Genomic DNA, 18,750 nt, shown 5'->3' on the forward strand with positions numbered 1-18,750 from the left:
TAATCAAACATTACTTCATTTTTCTCCTTCAGTTTAGTGATCATGACGATGACAGGGCAGTCCTCTTGCCAGACCATTTGCCAGAAGTCATTGACCGTGTTGATCATCGGACCCTGAGTAGCAATGAAGGCTCTCTCCACTCCGAGATAACCCTGCATTTAAAAAAAAAAAAAGTTGAATTTCATAGATTTGACATGACGAAGGGGAACTGATAGTCGATAGCTGAAGTAAATGAACATTTGTTGTTATATCTACCTTTTCCTCACAAAAAAACATTAAAGGGACAGTTCACTCACAAAATGAAAAATTCCTGACTGTTTACTCACTATCTTGTGGTTCTAAAACATTTATGAGTTTCTTTCAGCTGCTGAACACAAAGATACACTGACGAATGCTGGAGAAAAAGCAGCTATTGGCTTCCATAGTAGGAGCACAAAACACTATGGAAGTCGATGGCTTCATTCTTCAGCGAATCTTCACTTGTGTTCAACAGCCGAAAGAAAGTCGAGCAGGTTCGGAACATGTGTTGGATGAGTATCCCTTTAACAAACACTCTGTCAGGAAATAGTTTGACTGAAATCAGGACTTACTCGTATGTAGTTGGCATTGATATAACTGCTGAGCGGGTCATTTGAGTTCTTAGTCTTCAGAATGACCCTGGAATGTGGATCTGAAATGACACGTGAACTTGGTGATAATAATAATAATACACATGAATCATAGACATAAATCCAATACTTCTTAAAACCTTTTATAATAGATTTTAAGAGCTCATAACCACTTTAGGTTTTAACCGGTAACATCAGCGACACTTTAACTTGCCGTATATTTAAAAAAAGCACAAATAAAAAGCCTTAACTTGTAATAAAACTCCTCATAAATGCAGTTTACTTCAGAAGGGTGTGAACACAACACTTTAGCTTTCTGTTTAGCGTTTTTTCCAACACATTTCTAAACATAACAGTTTTAATAACTCATCTCTAATAACTGATTTATTTTATCTTTGCCATGATGACAGTACACTAGGGCTGCTCGATTATAGGAAAAATTATATCACAATTATTCAAAACGGTTATCAGTTGAAGTCAAAATTATTCGTCCTTCTGTGAATTTATTGTTATATATAAATATTTCCCAATTGATGTTTAACAGAGGGTTTTTTACAGTATTTCCTACAATATTTTTTCTTCTGGAGAAAGGCTTATTTGTTTAATTTCAGCTAGAATTAAAGCAGATTTGAATATTTTGAAACCTATTTTAATAGCTCGATATTATTAGCCCCTTTATGTTTGATTGTCAGCAGAAGAAACTCCTGTTATACAATGACTTGCCTATTTACCCTAATTAAGCCTTTGTGTCACTTTAAGCTGAGTATCTTGAAAAACATCTAGTAAAATATAATGTGCTGTCATCATAGCAAAGATAAAAGAAATCAGTTATTAGAAATGAGTTATTAAATCTGTTGTTTAAACTGCGCTTTAAGCATCTTCACTGTATTTTTGATTTTATTATTGATTAATAATAAAAACAGTCGGCAGCAGCAGGAATATCGCACGCTGTCACTTTAAGAATAGTGCGGCTCTAATATGGTTTCTCTTTCTCGTGTCTTTTAATTCTCAACTTGTTTATTACACAAATGAGGGTTAATTTGAATAATCACTAAACACCGCACTCTGACACAAGTGTGCATGTATTTCACATTAAGATCGCGTTACCGTACGTTCACACCGAAAGCGGCGAGAGCGTCAAAGTAGCCGGAAGTCATTCATTTTCAATGAGAGCCGGCGGCGATAAGCGGCGAGGAGCAGCGCGGCGCGTCTTCGCCGGCGTGAGCGTCGAGGAGAGTTGAAATGAAGTCAACTTTATGGTAATGAGCTATGACGCGGTTCAGCGGTAAGCAATCAGAATGAAGACGTCCACCGCTTGATAGCAGTTCAGAGAACACAGACCTGTGAACTTTGGTTCCGACCACAGTTGTTCCCAAGGGTTTGATTATTGCGGTTGCCGGATTTCCAATTATTTACATTTTTTCCTACAGGAACATACTTTAAATAAGTTACTGGCGAGTTACTGATGTTCATTAATGTTATATATTTATCTTAAAAAAGCGGGAATCTCACGCGATGTGACAGTACAAAACGTTACTGCTGCTTCAGGATATTTCAGACATATGGACACATATTGGATAAATAGAGCAAAGCCACACCACACGCAACTTGATCTTCCATTGTTATATGAATTTGATAAGAAGTGCGCAACATTTTCTCGCTAGAAACATGTTTTATGCAGGAATGTAACTGATATGCTGCAACGGCTCCTTTAAATATGAGATCAATGTAGCGAGTTTTGACGCTCTCGCCGCCGGAGCTGAAGGCAGAGAGCATTGTCGCCAGGGCAGCCAGAGCGACCTTGGACACTCTAGCCGCTTTCGGTGTGAACGTATGGTTAGATGTGATTGTGTGCTCTGCTGTCCGAGGCTAAGCGCGGCGCGACACACAACAGCACGTGCTCTTTTGCGCTTTTAAAAATATGGATGATGCGCATCCCGTGCTGCAAAACTTACATTACCGCACATACCTCCGTGAAGTTGGCACCCCATAAAAACAAATAATCCCCAAAACTATGCCATTCGTTTGTGCTACGTTTGTGCTGATTTGTGCCGCAAAAACGAACGTTTGTGCTGGTTTGGGGTCTGAGATATTAAGCATTATTTTTTTAACCGTGTGACGTCACTCTCCACCCCATGTTGCGCAATTGACTTCAAAACAGCACAGGTCGTTTGTGCTCGGTTTGTGCTGGTTTGTGCCGTTAAAACGAACACGGTATCTGTTTTCCTCTTTTAGATATAAGCAAAATATTTCGGGAGCCGTGACGTCACTCTCCACCCCATTTCCTCCAAATTGCACAAAACTGGTATCATTCGTTTGTGCTGGTTTTGTGCTGGTTTGTGCCGTTAATATAAACACTTTATCTATTTTCGTTGTTTAGATATAGCCAAAATATTTCGGGAGCCGTGACGTCATTCTCCACCCCATGTTGTCTAAATCACACCAAACTGGTCTCATTCGTTTGTGCTCGGTTTGTGCTGGTTTGTGCCGTTAAAATAAACACTTTATCTATTTTTATTGTTTAGATATTGCCTTATCAAAACATTTCGGGAGCCGTGACGTCACTCTCCACCCCAGGTTGTCTAAATTGCACAAAACAGGTGTCATATGTTAGTGCTCGATTTGTGCTGGTTTGTGCCGTTAAAATAAACACTTTATCTATGTTTATTGATTAGATATTGCCTAATCAAAACATTTCGGGAGCCGCGATGTCATTCAGCGCCCCATTATTTCCTCTAAATTGCACAAAACAGGTGTCATATGTTAGTGCTGGATTTGTGCTGGTTTGTGCAATAACAATTAACACTTTATATGTTTATTGATTAGATATTGCCTAATTAAAACATTTCGGGAGCCGCCACGTCACTCAGCGCCCCATTATTTCCTCTAAAATGCACAAAACGGGTGACACTCTTTAGTGCTGGATTTGTGCTGGTTTATGCCATTAAAATAAACACTTTATCTGTTTGTATTGTTTAGATATTGCCTAATCAAAACACTTTGGGAGCCGCGACGTAATATTGCACCAAACAGTCATTCAGTTGTGCTGGTTGTGCCGTTTATAAACACTTATCTATTTTCCTTGTTTGGATTTAACCAAAATATTTGGTTAGATTTGTGCTGGTTTGTGCCATGAAAATGAACAACAGATATTTATATTTGTGCACAAATATGTTACTTTCGTTTGCTCACAAATTGTGCTCGTTTGTGCTGCAAAAATATTATTTGTAAAAAAATAATATCAGATCATTAAGAGGTCTCTCCACCCCAGTTGCTACATATTTACTAAAATAGTCTCATTTGTGTTATGACATATTTAAAAAATTGCAAATATATGACAGAAGATTGTGATACAATATGAGGCATATTAAATTCATAGGCCTACTTTCCACTGACTGAAAATTATCCACCCGCACAGTCGGCCTCAAACTAAAATATAATTCGTATATTTTTTTGGAAAAAAATATCTTTTTGAAACAAATTTCGCATATAGTTTGTCTCTTTAAAAGCCGCTTTTCCAATCGTTCGGACCCTTTTTAGGCTCACATTCCGTGCTAAACCAGGCAAGACAGCAAATCAATTTTATTTGCAGGGAAAATTACCAAAATTTAACGTTATGAATGAAAATGATTGGAGGGGAAATAAATGTATCAAAAATTTCATACATTACAGAAAAATAAACAATGATAATAAAACAATAATAGTGCATTTGTATTATAGTGGCAGAATTATATTTTTTGACAGGCCTTGGGCAAAGTAAGCGGGCACTTTCACTAATAAAAAATATAGCACTTAAATTATTTCATTTTTAACAATCAATAAATTACACAGAGGTTTTATATGAAAAGTTGATAAAAATATAAAATATACATTTTGTTGGTAAAATAACCATTTAAACAATGGCTGTTATTTATTTTAGTATTCAAACATTAAATACCGATTTTTTTCAAGTGAAATAAAAATGAAAATGAAACAACAGCATATCAGGATGTAAAGCATATTCATATTAAAGCAATTCCTGGTTGAGATTTTAGAAAATATAGCTACCCAGTATATATTAAAGATCACAGAGAAATTACATGTCCCCAAAAATGTCCAGCTTATATTTAACTGAATTGTATAAATATTGAAAATTGCTCATTTTATTTTTATTAAACATTTGTTATTTTTTATTAGCAAAAACAATATCAACATTTAAGAATCTATATTTATTTCATTCATTCATTCGACTTGTTTATTGTTGCATATATAGGCTATAATTTAAATTATACAACAGTACCTTGGACAGCTACAGTGCCACTAAAGCTTTCAAACAAAAGTGCAAAAAATTAAAGTTTTAAAGTTTAAATTAATTTTCTCCGGTGACGGCCGACATCACAACACGCCGTATAACCATCCCTCAGGTGGTAGCCTATAGCCGGCATTAAATTACAAAACAAGCTGTCTGGGCCTTGAATTAAAAAAGTTTAGTTATTTCCTCATTGTTTAAAGAGTCTACAAGTTATTAAATATAAAATAAATATAAAAATATTAATAATAATGACAATAATAAGAAGATAACTAAGGATAACTAAAATATGACAAAATATTACATGTTTATCTTTTATTAAACCAAATCAAAATGGTCAAAATAACATCCTACAGCCCTTGATAAAAACGCACAGTGTTTACCAATTGTGAATGTAAATATTTTATATGATTGTTGTTATTGTTATTATTATTATTAATTGTAATTAATTAATAAATTATTTATTGTTATTTTATTGCCATTTGGACATTGTTCTTTTACTGTATGACAAACAACACAATCACGAAAACCAAAACTTATCTGTAGAAAACGCATAGCCTATGTGTTTGCATGTGTTATAATCTATTTTTTCCCATAAAATAAATATTGACTAAATAAGTCCACTAAAGCTGCTTTACTTAATCATAAGTGGTAGGCCTACCTACCACAACAGAAAAGTTTAGGCTGCTTGTTTAAATACGAAAGCAGCCTAATATGGACGACCAGATGATAAAAGTATTTAAGAGAAAAATCGCTGCATGGTTAAACAGGTAAAAAAAAATGTATATTAATACATTTTTATAAAATAAATAAATAAAATTAATACAAATTATATATATATTTTTAAATTATTTTTTCCTCTATTGTTAAGCATGCTGGCTACTCATATGAGTCTAAAACGAAGTAGTTAAGTAAAGCAGGGTTGTAGCCAATTATCTTTATATTGGCCAAGCCCTTTTACTTGGATTAAATCTGTCAAAATTATGTTCGCATCCTTCATGCTTTTTCTAATAATAAAAAGATCTCAGAATAACCTTGGCCTAGGCTATCTAAAAAAATAAAGCATCTTAAATAAAATTTCTATCAGCCCAAACAAATTTAAATATTTTAAATTATGCGGGTATCTGATATCATTATCTTTCATTCAATATTTTAATAAAAGAAGCAACACTAACGAAACTTTCAGGTACGATCCAGCACAAATGAAACGCACACATACGAGACTCTTTTAGTAAATATGTAGCAACTGGGGTGGAGAGACCTCTTAATGATCTGATATTATTTTTTTACAAATAATATTTTTGCAGCACAAACGAGCACAATTTGTGAGCAAACGAAAGTAACATATTTGTGCACAAATATAAATATCTGTTGTTCATTTTCATGGCACAAACCAGCACAAATCTAACCAAATATTTTGGTTAAATCCAAACAAGGAAAATAGATAAGTGTTTATAAACGGCACAACCAGCACAACTGAATGACTGTTTGGTGCAATATTACGTCGCGGCTCCCAAAGTGTTTTGATTAGGCAATATCTAAACAATACAAACAGATAAAGTGTTTATTTTAATGGCATAAACCAGCACAAATCCAGCACTAAAGAGTGTCACCCGTTTTGTGCATTTTAGAGGAAATAATGGGGCGCTGAGTGACGTGGCGGCTCCCGAAATGTTTTAATTAGGCAATATCTAATCAATAAACATATAAAGTGTTAATTGTTATTGCACAAACCAGCACAAATCCAGCACTAACATATGACACCTGTTTTGTGCAATTTAGAGGAAATAATGGGGCGCTGAATGACATCGCGGCTCCCGAAATGTTTTGATTAGGCAATATCTAATCAATAAACATAGATAAAGTGTTTATTTTAACGGCACAAACCAGCACAAATCGAGCACTAACATATGACACCTGTTTTGTGCAATTTAGACAACCTGGGGTGGAGAGTGACGTCACGGCTCCCGAAATGTTTTGATAAGGCAATATCTAAACAATAAAAATAGATAAAGTGTTTATTTTAACGGCACAAACCAGCACAAACCGAGCACAAACGAATGAGACCAGTTTGGTGTGATTTAGACAACATGGGGTGGAGAATGACGTCACGGCTCCCGAAATATTTTGGCTATATCTAAACAACGAAAATAGATAAAGTGTTTATATTAACGGCACAAACCAGCACAAACCCAGCACAAACGAATGATACCAGTTTTGTGCAATTTGGAGGAAATGGGGTGGAGAGTGACGTCACGGCTCCCGAAATATTTTGCTTATATCTAAAAGAGGAAAACAGATACCGTGTTCGTTTTAACGGCACAAACCAGCACAAACCGAGCACAAACGACCTGTGCTGTTTTGAAGTCAATTGCGCAACATGGGGTGGAGAGTGACGTCACACGGTTAAAAAAATAATGCTTAATATCTCAGACCCCAAACCAGCACAAACGTTCGTTTTTGCGGCCCAAACCAGCACAAACGTAGCACAAACGAATGGCATAGTTTTGGGGATTATTTGTTTTTATGGGGTGCCAACTTCACGGAGGTACCGCACATGCTTGTAGTCATTTTCACGTGGAACTGAGCTTTGCAGAGGCAAAGAGTTTTCACACGTGTACAACTAGAAAGGGGGCGGTACTTGATGGAATAATCGTTTATCTCGATTAATGGTTTTCCATAATCGTTAAAAGCCAAAATCGAAATCGGATTTTCGATTAATTGCACAGCCCTTCAGTGTCACGTTAGCGTGATCAAAACAGGAACAAAAAGGTGCGGATCCAAGTGCAGGTTTATTTACAATCGTGCAGCAAACAGAAAAAAACAAGATGTCCGGTGTTCAAAAAATAACAAAGTAACAAATAAACAGCAAAACAAGAAACTATGACAGAAACAGGATCAGGAACAAGACTAAGGTAACAACAAACTCGATATTCAAGACTTACTAGAAACTGATGACAAGATAGACAAACGACGCAGTAACAAACAGAGCTGGAATGGTTGAATATATAGTCCAGGTAATCAACGGAGATTGGAGACAGCTGTGGTTGAAATCAGTGTAGATGACAGACCGGGTGTGTGCACGAAAGAATGTATGGAAATGTAGTCTTTTTGGGCGCTGTAGTTTCACTAAGCATCCATTGAACTACAGCGCCCTCAGGTGGTCACTGACAGTCATGACATACAGTACACAATAATATTTTTCAAGACACTTCTATACAGCTTAAGTCAGGGGTGTCAAACTCAATTCCTGGAGGGCCGAAGCCCTGCACAGTTTAGTTCCAACCCTGCTCCGACACACCTACCTGTAGGTTTCAAACAAGCCTGAAGGACTCAATTAGTTTGATCAGGTGTGTTTAATTAGGGTTGGAACTAAACTGTGCAGAGCTGCGGCCCTTTTGGAACTGAGTTTGACACCTGTGGCTTAAAGTGACATTTAAAGGCTTAACTAGGATAATTAGGTTAACTAGGCAGGTTAGGGTAACCAGGCAAGTTATTGTATAGCGATGGTTTGTGCTGTAGACTATGGAGAAACAAAGGCTTAAAGTGGCTAATAATATTGACCTTAAAATGATTCATAAAAAATGTAAAGCTGCTTTTATTCTTGCTGAAATAAAACAAATAAGACTTTTTCCAGAAGACAAAATATTGTCAAACACACTGTGAACATTTCTTTGCTATATTCAACATAATTTGGGAAATATTTAAAAAGGAAAAAAAAATCTATATATATATATATATATTCATTCATTCGTTCATTTTCCTTTCAGCTTAGTCCATTCATTAAAATGGGGTCGCCACAGCAGAATGAACCGCCAACTTATCCAGCATATGTTTTATGCAGCGGATGCCCTTCCAGCTGCAGCCCATCACTGGGAAACACCCATTCACTCTCATTCACACACATACACTTCAGACAATTAAGCTTGCCAAATTCACCTATACCGCATGTCTTTGGACTGTGGCGAAAACCGGAGCACACAGAGGAAACCCACCTGTGGGGCTGTGGCAAACTCGGTGACTTTTAATTAAACCAAGCAATCTTTAGACTCCTATTTAATTCAACTCAACACACATGACTAGGGGTGTCACGATTTCGATTTTTAATCGAAATCGATCAATTTATGCTCAATTTCGATTATCGAATCAAAAAATAGAATCGTGGATGCTGCCACGTCCCCATGTCACGTCAGCTTGGCTTGCCAAGCGGGAAAAAAACAGGCTTGTTGAAGTGCTGAAGCAGGAGACCCGTCGACAGAACTTAAACCCTCTCCTCTTTCAATGAAGTCGCCGGTGTGGAAGCATTTTGGATTTCCAGTGAGTTATGTTGACAACGTTCGTGTTGTCGACAAAAAAACACAGTTTTGCAAGCTCTGCTATGTACGTATTAGGGTTCATCCGATAGACAACACCGGCATCGCGATCCTCCGCCCGCCCCCGTTGCAAATCCGCTCGCGAAAAGTTCACACTCAGGCCCTGTTTACACTGTCTTTGTTTTTAAATGGCATTTTAGAACGACAACGATTTGACATCCACAGTGGCGTGTAGCATTTCTGAGCAGCCCTCCTTCCTCTCTACCTCTGAAAATGCACATCACGTGACCACACAAGACACAGACGCACACACAGCCATGCGCTCCAGACAGCAGGTCCAGGCAGTCAGAGGACTGCTTCAATCTTTCACTCACTTGTACTTAGTCATTTTAGCGAACACCTCAGATACTGTTGGCTGGTTCCTGTTGGTTGTGCGTCTTTTTTACCGACGCCATTATAACGACACAGATCACTGCCTATTCACGAGTCCCGCAGAAAAAGTGACTGACAGATGGTAATTATGTGTGTATCTTACCTTTATTCATTTACTGTATGATTTGTTTATGGGTAAAACAAAGACCACGTAGGTCAGGTAGTTTAAACTGTAGGCTACAAATAATTAATTGGTCATTAATTAATTAATTATTCATAATCGAAAATCGAATCGAGCATTTAGAATCGAAAATGTAATCGAATCGAGGATTTGGAGGATCGTGACACCCTTACACATGATTATAAATAAAAATGAAATATGAAAATTCCCTCTCTTCCAGCAGGACAGAACTGCAGTACACAAAGCAGCCTGATGTCAAACCTTGTCCGATTTCATCGATTTGATAAACCACACGGCACCCCAATATCTGCAGATTCAATTCAGGCAAGCTTCAGCATAAAACTATGTGTTGTATGATCAAAACACGTACAAAGTTTAATACTTTTTAAGGCCTCACAGCAAGAAGGTTGCTGGTTCGAGCCCCGGCTGTGTCAGTTGGCGTTTCCGTGTGGAGTTTGCATGTTCTCCCCGTGTTGGCGTGGGTTTCCTCCGGGTGCTCCCGTTTCCCCCACAGTGCAAACACATGTGGTATAGGGGAATTGGGTAAGCTAAATTGTCCGCAGTGCATATGTGTGAATGAGAGTGTATGCAACACATGCAGGATAAGTTGGCGGTTCATTCCGATGTGGCGACCCCAGACTAATAAAGATATTGAGCCGAAAAAAAAAAGAATGAACGAATGATACTTTTTAAAATAGCATTCAAGACTTTTTAAGGGTATTTTAAATTGATTTATCAACTTTTCATATTTTTTAAGACCTCACAAATCCCCTTAATGATGATAATAATAATAATAAATCAAATCTGTAGCATTCAAATCAGCAGTATACAACAGCGGACTTAAACTGACGGCCCATTTCAAGGTAGCATAGTAACACAACCTTGCAGATATATTCAGAGCTGGCTTATTCGACTTTGACAGAGATTAATGTAAGCAAACTGAGGCATCACTTTATTGAAAGGTGAGATTCACATCACAATAAACTATATAGCTACTCTATGTCCCGGCCGGTTTTTGTGTTTCGTTCATTTTCAAATGATAAATGCCCATTTTAAAGCGCTTCATGGGCCCTTTAAGATTGTTGCTGCTGATTAATTGTATTGCTGTTCATAAGTACTGACAAATATTGTTTCTCTGTGACACTCGCATGCTGAAAAACAAGACGAGCGCTCGATTCAAAGGCAAACCGGTCACCATACCCATGATAATTCAGTGAAACCTCAGATACTGACTTGGCAAAATGGTCTTGTATCTATTTTTTGATCCGTGATTCGGGACGTCAAGTTCCTTCTGATCCACAAAGTTCATGGGAATTTCCTGTGGGAAAGTTAAAAACGTTACAAATGAAATGTCTAGCAGATTTATAAAGTTACAACAACCCCATACGACATTTGTTAAATCGTCCATCCAAAGAGGTGAATTAGATTTAGGCACAAAACTGGAATACCACTCAAAACATTCGTGAATGAAGCAGCGTTTCCATCCAACGAGTCAAAGAGAGGAAAATCGTCACATCCTGATAAACTGGCGGCAAATATCAGAAATAACAATGGAGTTTTCTGAGGTAGGAGAAGCCACCGTGAGCCTTTTATATGATTCACAAGTCGAGCATCAGGAGACAAAACGCGATGAACTCAATGTGGTAGCATTTGGAGGTGCGAGACGCTCTTTTTGAGCGCAGACTGACGCTCAAGACAGTTCTGGAGGTAATAATCAGGGATGGGCAGCATTTATGATACATGTATTTAAAATACATATGTTAAATACCAAATAGTATTTTGTAATTTGGCTTTTTTAAAATGGCTTAATATATCAAAATACTTGAGTGTCTTGTAGTTTTGTATTTTAAAATACTGTATAATACTTGGTAAGAAGTCTAAATGATAACATGGTAAAAATGGGGCTTCAGATTGGTGCTTTATTTGGCTAGGTTTGAGATCTGAACAGAAAATTGATTGATTAAGACGGTGGTCAATGCTTGGAGTACATATGAAAATTATGCAACACACATAAAGGGCCCTATCATACACCCGGCGCAATGTGGCACAAGGCGCGGCGCAATAGTCTTTTGGTAGTTTCAGCTTGGCGCAAGAGTGGTTTTGAGGCGTTGCGCTATGCTGTTTAAATAGCAAATGCATTAGCGCTCATATGTGCGCCCATAGGCGTTCTGCTCTAAAAAGTTAGGCGTTCTGAGGCGGACCGCTGGCGCGTTGCTATTTTGAGAAACTATAATAGATTTTTCATTAGACCAAAACAAACCCGGTCTAAACTGCAGCGCAGAGTTGCGCCTCGCTTACGCACTGCTTCATACACACAAGAGAGCAATAGGCAAATATCTTTACATATGAAAAAACTTAAATATTAAGGATATATATAGGATATAATAAGAATAGATATAGAATATAAATATAAAGGATTAAAATATTACAAAACACATTATTTTCTAGCCTACATAAATATGAAAAATCACTGCTTTTATGTCTTCTTCATCTCGGGAGGCTTTTTCAGTTCATTCATAACAATTTGCTTTTGTATAATGTTATTATTATTAGCAGTATTATTTATTATATCCATATTTATATTTGTTTTATTAAAAACAAGCTTAGATTTGCCCACCTGTCAGGTTTTAGACCATATGGGGCACAGCATGTGTTTTAGGATATAACTCAGGTTTTTGAGCACACTTTGTTATTATTGTTCATTTATTCGTTTGCTGGAAATTAGAACTGAATTTAGAAATAGTTTTGAAACGAATATTTGCGCTTAACAAACAAAAGTATTTATTTATAGACTGATTGATGTCTGTGCGTAAAGGTTTCCCTATCCAAGAGCGAAAGTGAAAGTGATCCATTATCTCTCATTCTCACGCAGTAGATGCTCTGTTTAACAGTTTTCTGTTAAATAACTGTTAACTGTTTGCTTGTGAAATGCTCATTTTTTCCACTTAGACTTACTTTGCGTCCTGTAAATAGCGAATGCGCTTATGGAGCGACGCAGCTGGCTCTTAAAGGGAATGGGAGATGAGACTCTGATCGGTTTATTCTCAAAACACACCTATAACTCATTAAGAAAATAAACTCAACCCTTTTAGATCATGCGCCACGGCGCAAGGCAGATTTCCCGTCCTTAAATTAGCAAAAATGCGTTCTGACACGCCCTGAAAGCGTTTGCGCCCTGCGTTTTGCGCTCTGCGCATGGACCACCAAAATAGAGCCCAAAGGGTTACATTTTAACGATCTAGGTGCAAAGTCTAAAGCGCAGGGTGCAAAAGCATTAAGGGCATGTCTGAATCCACATTTGCTATTTTAAAGATGGAAAAATATGATTTGCACCGCTGCGCATGGTCTAACAGGGTTGTGCTTATTCTCTTAATAAGTTATGGGTGGGCATATTAATTATTTGAGCATAACGTGCATTAAACCAATCAGTCTCATCTCCTATTCCCTCTTAGAGTCAGTTGCGTCCCGTCGTAGCGCATTTACTATTTACATGGCGGACTTTGTGAGTGGAAAAACTGAACGCTTCACTAACGAGAAAACAGTTAAACAGCGCATCTGCAGCGCGGGGATAAAGAATGAGCCTCCTCCATTCAGCCTCTTTCTCTTTACTCCTTTACTTTGGTGGAGAAGGAAAACAGTGTTGTACGCTCTCCACTGAAGACATCCATTCAGCCTATACATTTAATTTTGTTTGTTAAGCGCAAAAATCTGCTTTAAAACGATTTCTAAATTCAGTTCTAATTTCCAGCAAATGAACAACAATAACGAAGTTTGGCCAAAAAACGTAAAAAAAAGTTATATCCAAACACACGTCCTGTTCTTATGCCCCATATGGAGATGCAGACGTCTCCAAAACCCGACAGGTGGACAAATCTAAACTTGTTTTTATTAAAAACAATATAAGTATTAATGACCGCGCAGTGGGTGGCACGTTTGGCTCACAGAACGAAGGTTGCTGTTTCGAGCCTCGGCTGGGTCAGTTGGCATTTCTGTATAAAGTTTGCATGTTCTCCCAATGTTGTCGTGGGTTTCCTCCGGGTGCTCTGGTTTCCCCAACAAGTCCAAAGACAGGTGGTACAGGTGAATTGAATAAGCTAATTTGTCTGTATTGTATGTGTGTGAATGGTAGTAGATGTTTTCCAGTAATGGGTTGCGGCTGGAAGGCCATCATGTGCTGGATAAGTTGGCAGTTCATTCCGCTGTGGCGACCCCGGATTAATAAAGAGACTAAGCCCAAAAGAAAATGAATACGGTCTATTTCAGTTCCTCAAAATTGCAACGTGCCAACAATGCGCCTTAACACACCTCTTTTCTAGACCAGCACACCCATGAGTCCACACAGTGGCGCAAATGGATTTACTATTTAAACAACATGGCGCAAAACAGGAAAATTAAAGGGTCACAAAACACCAAAACACATGTTTTGAGCTGTTGACAGTCGTATATGTATCCCACACTGCTAAAAACACTTTTAGGACACCTATATCTCACTTAAAAGTGAAAATTGGAGGTGTTTGCATTATTTCGAGCAAATTCGTACTTCCGGTTTGAAACAAATTTTTGAAGCTGCATCACGGTCATGAGATCTTAGCGTGTATTCCAGCGTGTGGACTGGACGTCTGTACCTGGGTGTCCCCTATTACATCTCTGAGTGTGTTGCATTGATTCATGAGTATGGCTTGGTTCAAACCAATCAGCGCGCTCTATTATGTATGCGCTGCAACTTCATTAATATGCATGCTAGCTTTCTTAAACTGTACCTGAGATGACACACGTCGTGTTGCCAAAAGTTGTGGAAAAAAGATTAAGAATTGTTTGGAGATACGGGTCGCCAGTGTTGCTTTCATAATGTGAAGGTTTTGTTTTCATTTTCTCTCTATGAGAGCGCTGCTGGACTCCCCTGTGGATCCATGGATGCGAAAACGCAGCAGAAATGTGTTTGTTTGGAACATTTTTTACTCGAGAGCATTTCTCTTCAATGGTGAGATCCCGATTTGCTGCTCGTCTCCTTTTAAAAAAGACGCAGCTCCAGTATGTGCTGATTATCCTGTCTACAGATTCGGTAAGTGTGTGCGATCAGCGCCCTTTCTTTGTTCGTTCAGATGGCAAAGTAATAGTCGGTTTGTTCAGCTGTACTCTTTCAGTGTTTACAGACAGACCTTAGTCAAAATGATTTCTAAGTTACTTAGTTTACAGTACGTTAATATCACTACAATATTGAAAGATCTGCTGTAAATGCTGCTCTCTGTGTGTAAACATGTGGGCACTGTAAGCAAACTATTGCCGACCGTTGTGTTATTTTCACCGCATAGTCCACACACATACGGCTTTCTGACCTCCTGAGTGCATCTGAGTTACCGAGAAATGCAGGTTTTTTCTTCTTATACGACGTGCGGTATTAAACATTTCACCGTCATTAAACACACTGTCTTTCTCCCCTGCGTGTGTGTTTGTCCAATTTTGCCCAAATGGCAACTCCCATTTTTATTCAAACCCTGCCCATTTCCCCTCCCCCGACACTCCCATCCAAACAGAGCTAGACACGCCCACTTTCCTGACTTCTTCCAAACTAGAGGTGTGAAAACACCCTGCTGAAACGAGGGGGTTTCATGGCCCTTTAAGGTTGCACTGGTCTGAAAATAGCAACACATCACGGCAAACACGTCTTGCGTCTTATTGCACCGGGTGTATGATAGGGCCCAAAGAAAATAACTGACAAATGGCATGGGTAGATTTGGGAACAAGTCCACAATCAATGAAAATAGTATACTGCACAGTGATATGTAATATGTAACGGCAGTTTAGTGTCCAAATAGAAATAAAAAACAAATAAAGTCCACCTTAACTGTCGGTAATTGCCATGACTCGTTAAAGCTCAGCTAAACCCCAATCGAGCTAGGAGATGTATATTTAGCGCACTTACAGCGAACTCAGCGTGCAGGACGTGTGTGTTCTGGGTGACGTCGCGCAGCTGTTTGCGGGAGAGGACTCGACTGGCGGACTGCAGGTATTCCTGAGTGGCGCGCTCGCGTGGGGTCACGACCCCACAATTCAAAGGCTCCACAGAGCCCAAAGAACTCATATCGAGCACCAGAGAGACGTTAGATCCACGCCTGTGTGAGGAAGAACAAGAAAACCAGTCAGTTGAGTGCGATAAAGCAAATCTAGGGTCACACTTTATTGTAATGCGCACTTCCCACCATCAGTGAAGACTTTTCAAGAGTTCCCACTTAGACATGCTTGGCATTTATAGCAGGTTTGGCATGCTGTCCCGGGAGAGAACCCTGAGCTCGGAGATATTTGAGCCCAGGGCTCCCGCCCGGTCTAGAAGCATATCAGGAGAACCGAGATCAGGTTGGTCTCGATCGCTCCCCCTTTAGAAGGGGAGAAAAAGGAGGAGATGGGGTGGAAGGGGGGATTCTTCCAAAACGAAGATAGAGCAATAAGGAGAAAGTGATCCATTTATATTAAGCTAGGATCATTCTGATTGGATTATTACTGATTACGGATGAGTGGCCAGCGGTGCACAATCATATCACGTGCTCCTCTCGAAATTAGTTTCAAGAGTTCACACTTAGCTGATGATTAATTATAAAGCTTGTTTGGCATGCAGTCCCAGGAGAGAGCCCTGAGCTCATGAGATCCTCGAGCCCAGGGCTCCCTCCCGTTGCAAAGCGGGAGGGGAGTTTGAGCTTAGGTAGACCTCGAAAACTCCCCTGCTGTAGCAAGTGAATGCTCTTGAAACTAATTACTAACTAGAAGCGTGTCTATGTTGACAATTTGGATTGTTCAATTGACTTAATTGCATGTTTTTAGGCGGTGGGAGGAAAACGGGGAACCCGGGGGAAACCCACGTGAGCACGGGGAGAAGTGCAAAACTCCGCACAGAAATGTCTGCTAGTTTTGGTAAAGCCAGGAACTAGAGACATTCTTGCTGTGAGGCGACCATGTCACCCGTCTAAAAAGGAGGAGTAGGGGAGGAAACGAAGATAGCAGTGGAATAAACCCCAGGGTATTTAAAGTAGTTAAGGAGTCATCTGATTGGATCGTAGTGAATTGGATAATGCGGGTCAGCTGCTAGCAATCATAAGCACATGATCCTCTCGAAATTTGTTTATACATAAACTTCACTTCTGAAACTTCACTTAGCTCAATAAACTGCTAATTAGCTGCGTGCTAACAGTTATTAAGATAGGTATTGGGTGAGATTAGGGATGTAGAATAAGATCAAAGCTTATAAGTAAGAATTTGAGTGCAAATGATTGAGTCTTAAATTAATAATTATTCAGTTTTTAAATGAATTACAGTAATATTATTGACTAATATGAAAGTGTTGATTTGATTTATGCACAATGCAGTTTGTACAGTAGTATGTTCTGCCTTTTAGTAGAGATATTATATGAGAGTGGATCTAGATGGATTTGCATTGTAAACATTAAATAATAGTCAAAAAGCTATTCTTTTTATTTCACATATGAAGTTTTTAGTTACGATTTTTTACAAAATTCTCAGCAGTAATAACAAAAAAACGTCAGCAGATTCCGTCTGGCAGAAAAACTAAAACTAAACTCAAACTAAAGTCATAAAGTCACGAGGCCTAGAATTTGTCCTTTTAATAATTTATGTAATTCAATATTATATAATATATTCAGGGCTCGAAATTGCGACCATTTTGGGCGCATATGCGCCCGAAATTTTATCTATGCGACCTTAAAATATATTTGGGAGCATTTCTGCAAGTGCTTAAAACTGTTGTGTGCGACCAGTTTTTACTGCAAAATGTTCACTGCACTTGAAACGCGAAACGCGGCGCTCGGGAATGGATTAAAACAGTTGTCATGTCAACTTGCTGCAGTAAACAAAGCCAAGTCCGTAATGCTTGCCGCGCCTTCGCGCTTTTCTTATTGGCCCACCACTGCTCTAGCACTGAACGCGAATGATTGGTTAATATCAGCTGTCAATCACTCAGTCAGCGTCTTCTAAAACTAAAGCGCTGAAGATGAGAATGAAGATAACGCTGGCAGATTTTGTTTTAGAAACCATCTAGTTACAAATAATGACACATCTTATTAGTGACCATGTGCTGAATGTTACTCCACCATCTACACTTTTCCAAGAGTAGAAGACTTCCGTTGTCTTCAAGTCCGCTATGAAAAGTCTGTGGGATGGAGTTTTCAGGTAAATGTTTGCCACATCTAGCACAAGAGCTTCTGTTTAATCCTTCATATAATCGCCAGATGCTGTCCGCCGTGCAAGGGGCAGCTATATGTCAAATTGAACACCACGTAGGCTACACCATCGCTACTCATGAAAAAAACGGTATTGCTATTAACATGACGTCTGCATATAATAAGGTACAGTATGTGTCAAAAACATCAGTGCAATATCAGACAGCACAGTTATACCGTTAACAGATTCATTCAAGCAGTGCGCGGGGGACCGGTGAGCGCTCCGTGTATCTTGCTCACTCAGTTCTGTTATAAAAATGTATTTTCTTGTGATAACGGGATTTCGATGAGACATATTTTCCTCACGCTTGCATATATATATATATATCTTTTTGCTTGTTAGTTTGATTAGTGTTGATTTCAAATACAATAAATATGTTTGTATAAAACGTGTTGTAACGGTGCTCATAATTGGTGTGTGCGACTAAATTTTGGCTGATGCGCCTACATTTTTAAAGTTAGGTGCACCGGTGCTACCAAGCAAAAAGGTTAATTTCGAGCCCTGATATTTATTATATAATTAATATAATATATTTGTGTTTAATATATATTGTTTTAATTTGAAATAACTCTGGCCAGTAATTCGAATTCCATAGAGCCTCAAAGCCACAATAATGTGACGCGAGTCACGACAGAACCCACTGAGTGGGAATATTTGAATCTGATGCGACATCCATACTGAGTAACCGTACGTTCACACCGAAAGTGGCGAGAGCGTCCAAGGTCGCTCTGGCCGCCCTGGCGACAACGCTCTCTGCCT

The 18,750-nt window shown here is 38.7% G+C and overlaps 1 protein-coding gene and 1 long non-coding RNA gene across 5 annotated transcripts in view; both read right to left on the reverse strand.

Annotated features, from left to right (window-relative positions):
• Positions 1–18,750, reverse strand: part of ptprr (protein tyrosine phosphatase receptor type R) — an 87,313-nt gene that overhangs the window by 14,778 nt on the left and 53,785 nt on the right. For all 4 annotated transcript variants that reach the window (XR_015484038.2, XM_087249925.2, XM_087249926.2 and 1 more), the window contains exons 6-9: positions 15,686–15,875; positions 10,996–11,080; positions 591–670; positions 15–152 (exon numbers count right to left, since the gene is read on the reverse strand). Coding sequence is in view for 3 of the 4 variants with exons in the window: in XM_087249925.2 (XP_087106051.2) it covers positions 15–152; positions 591–670; positions 10,996–11,080; positions 15,686–15,875 (493 nt within the window). In the remaining variant the exon portion in view is untranslated. The remainder of the gene's footprint in view (positions 1–14; positions 153–590; positions 671–10,995; positions 11,081–15,685; positions 15,876–18,750) is intronic.
• Positions 677–10,989, reverse strand: LOC148682549 (uncharacterized). Its single transcript, XR_015942942.1, has 3 exons — positions 8,346–10,989; positions 7,454–8,197; positions 677–2,577 (listed from the first exon to the last, which is right to left on the reverse strand). It is a non-coding gene; the product is annotated as an uncharacterized LOC148682549 (long non-coding RNA).

Source organism: Danio rerio, chromosome 4, assembly GCF_052040795.2.
Source record: "Danio rerio strain M-AB ecotype USA chromosome 4, GRCz13ab, whole genome shotgun sequence".
NCBI classification, from domain to species: Eukaryota; Metazoa; Chordata; class Actinopteri; order Cypriniformes; family Danionidae; genus Danio; species Danio rerio.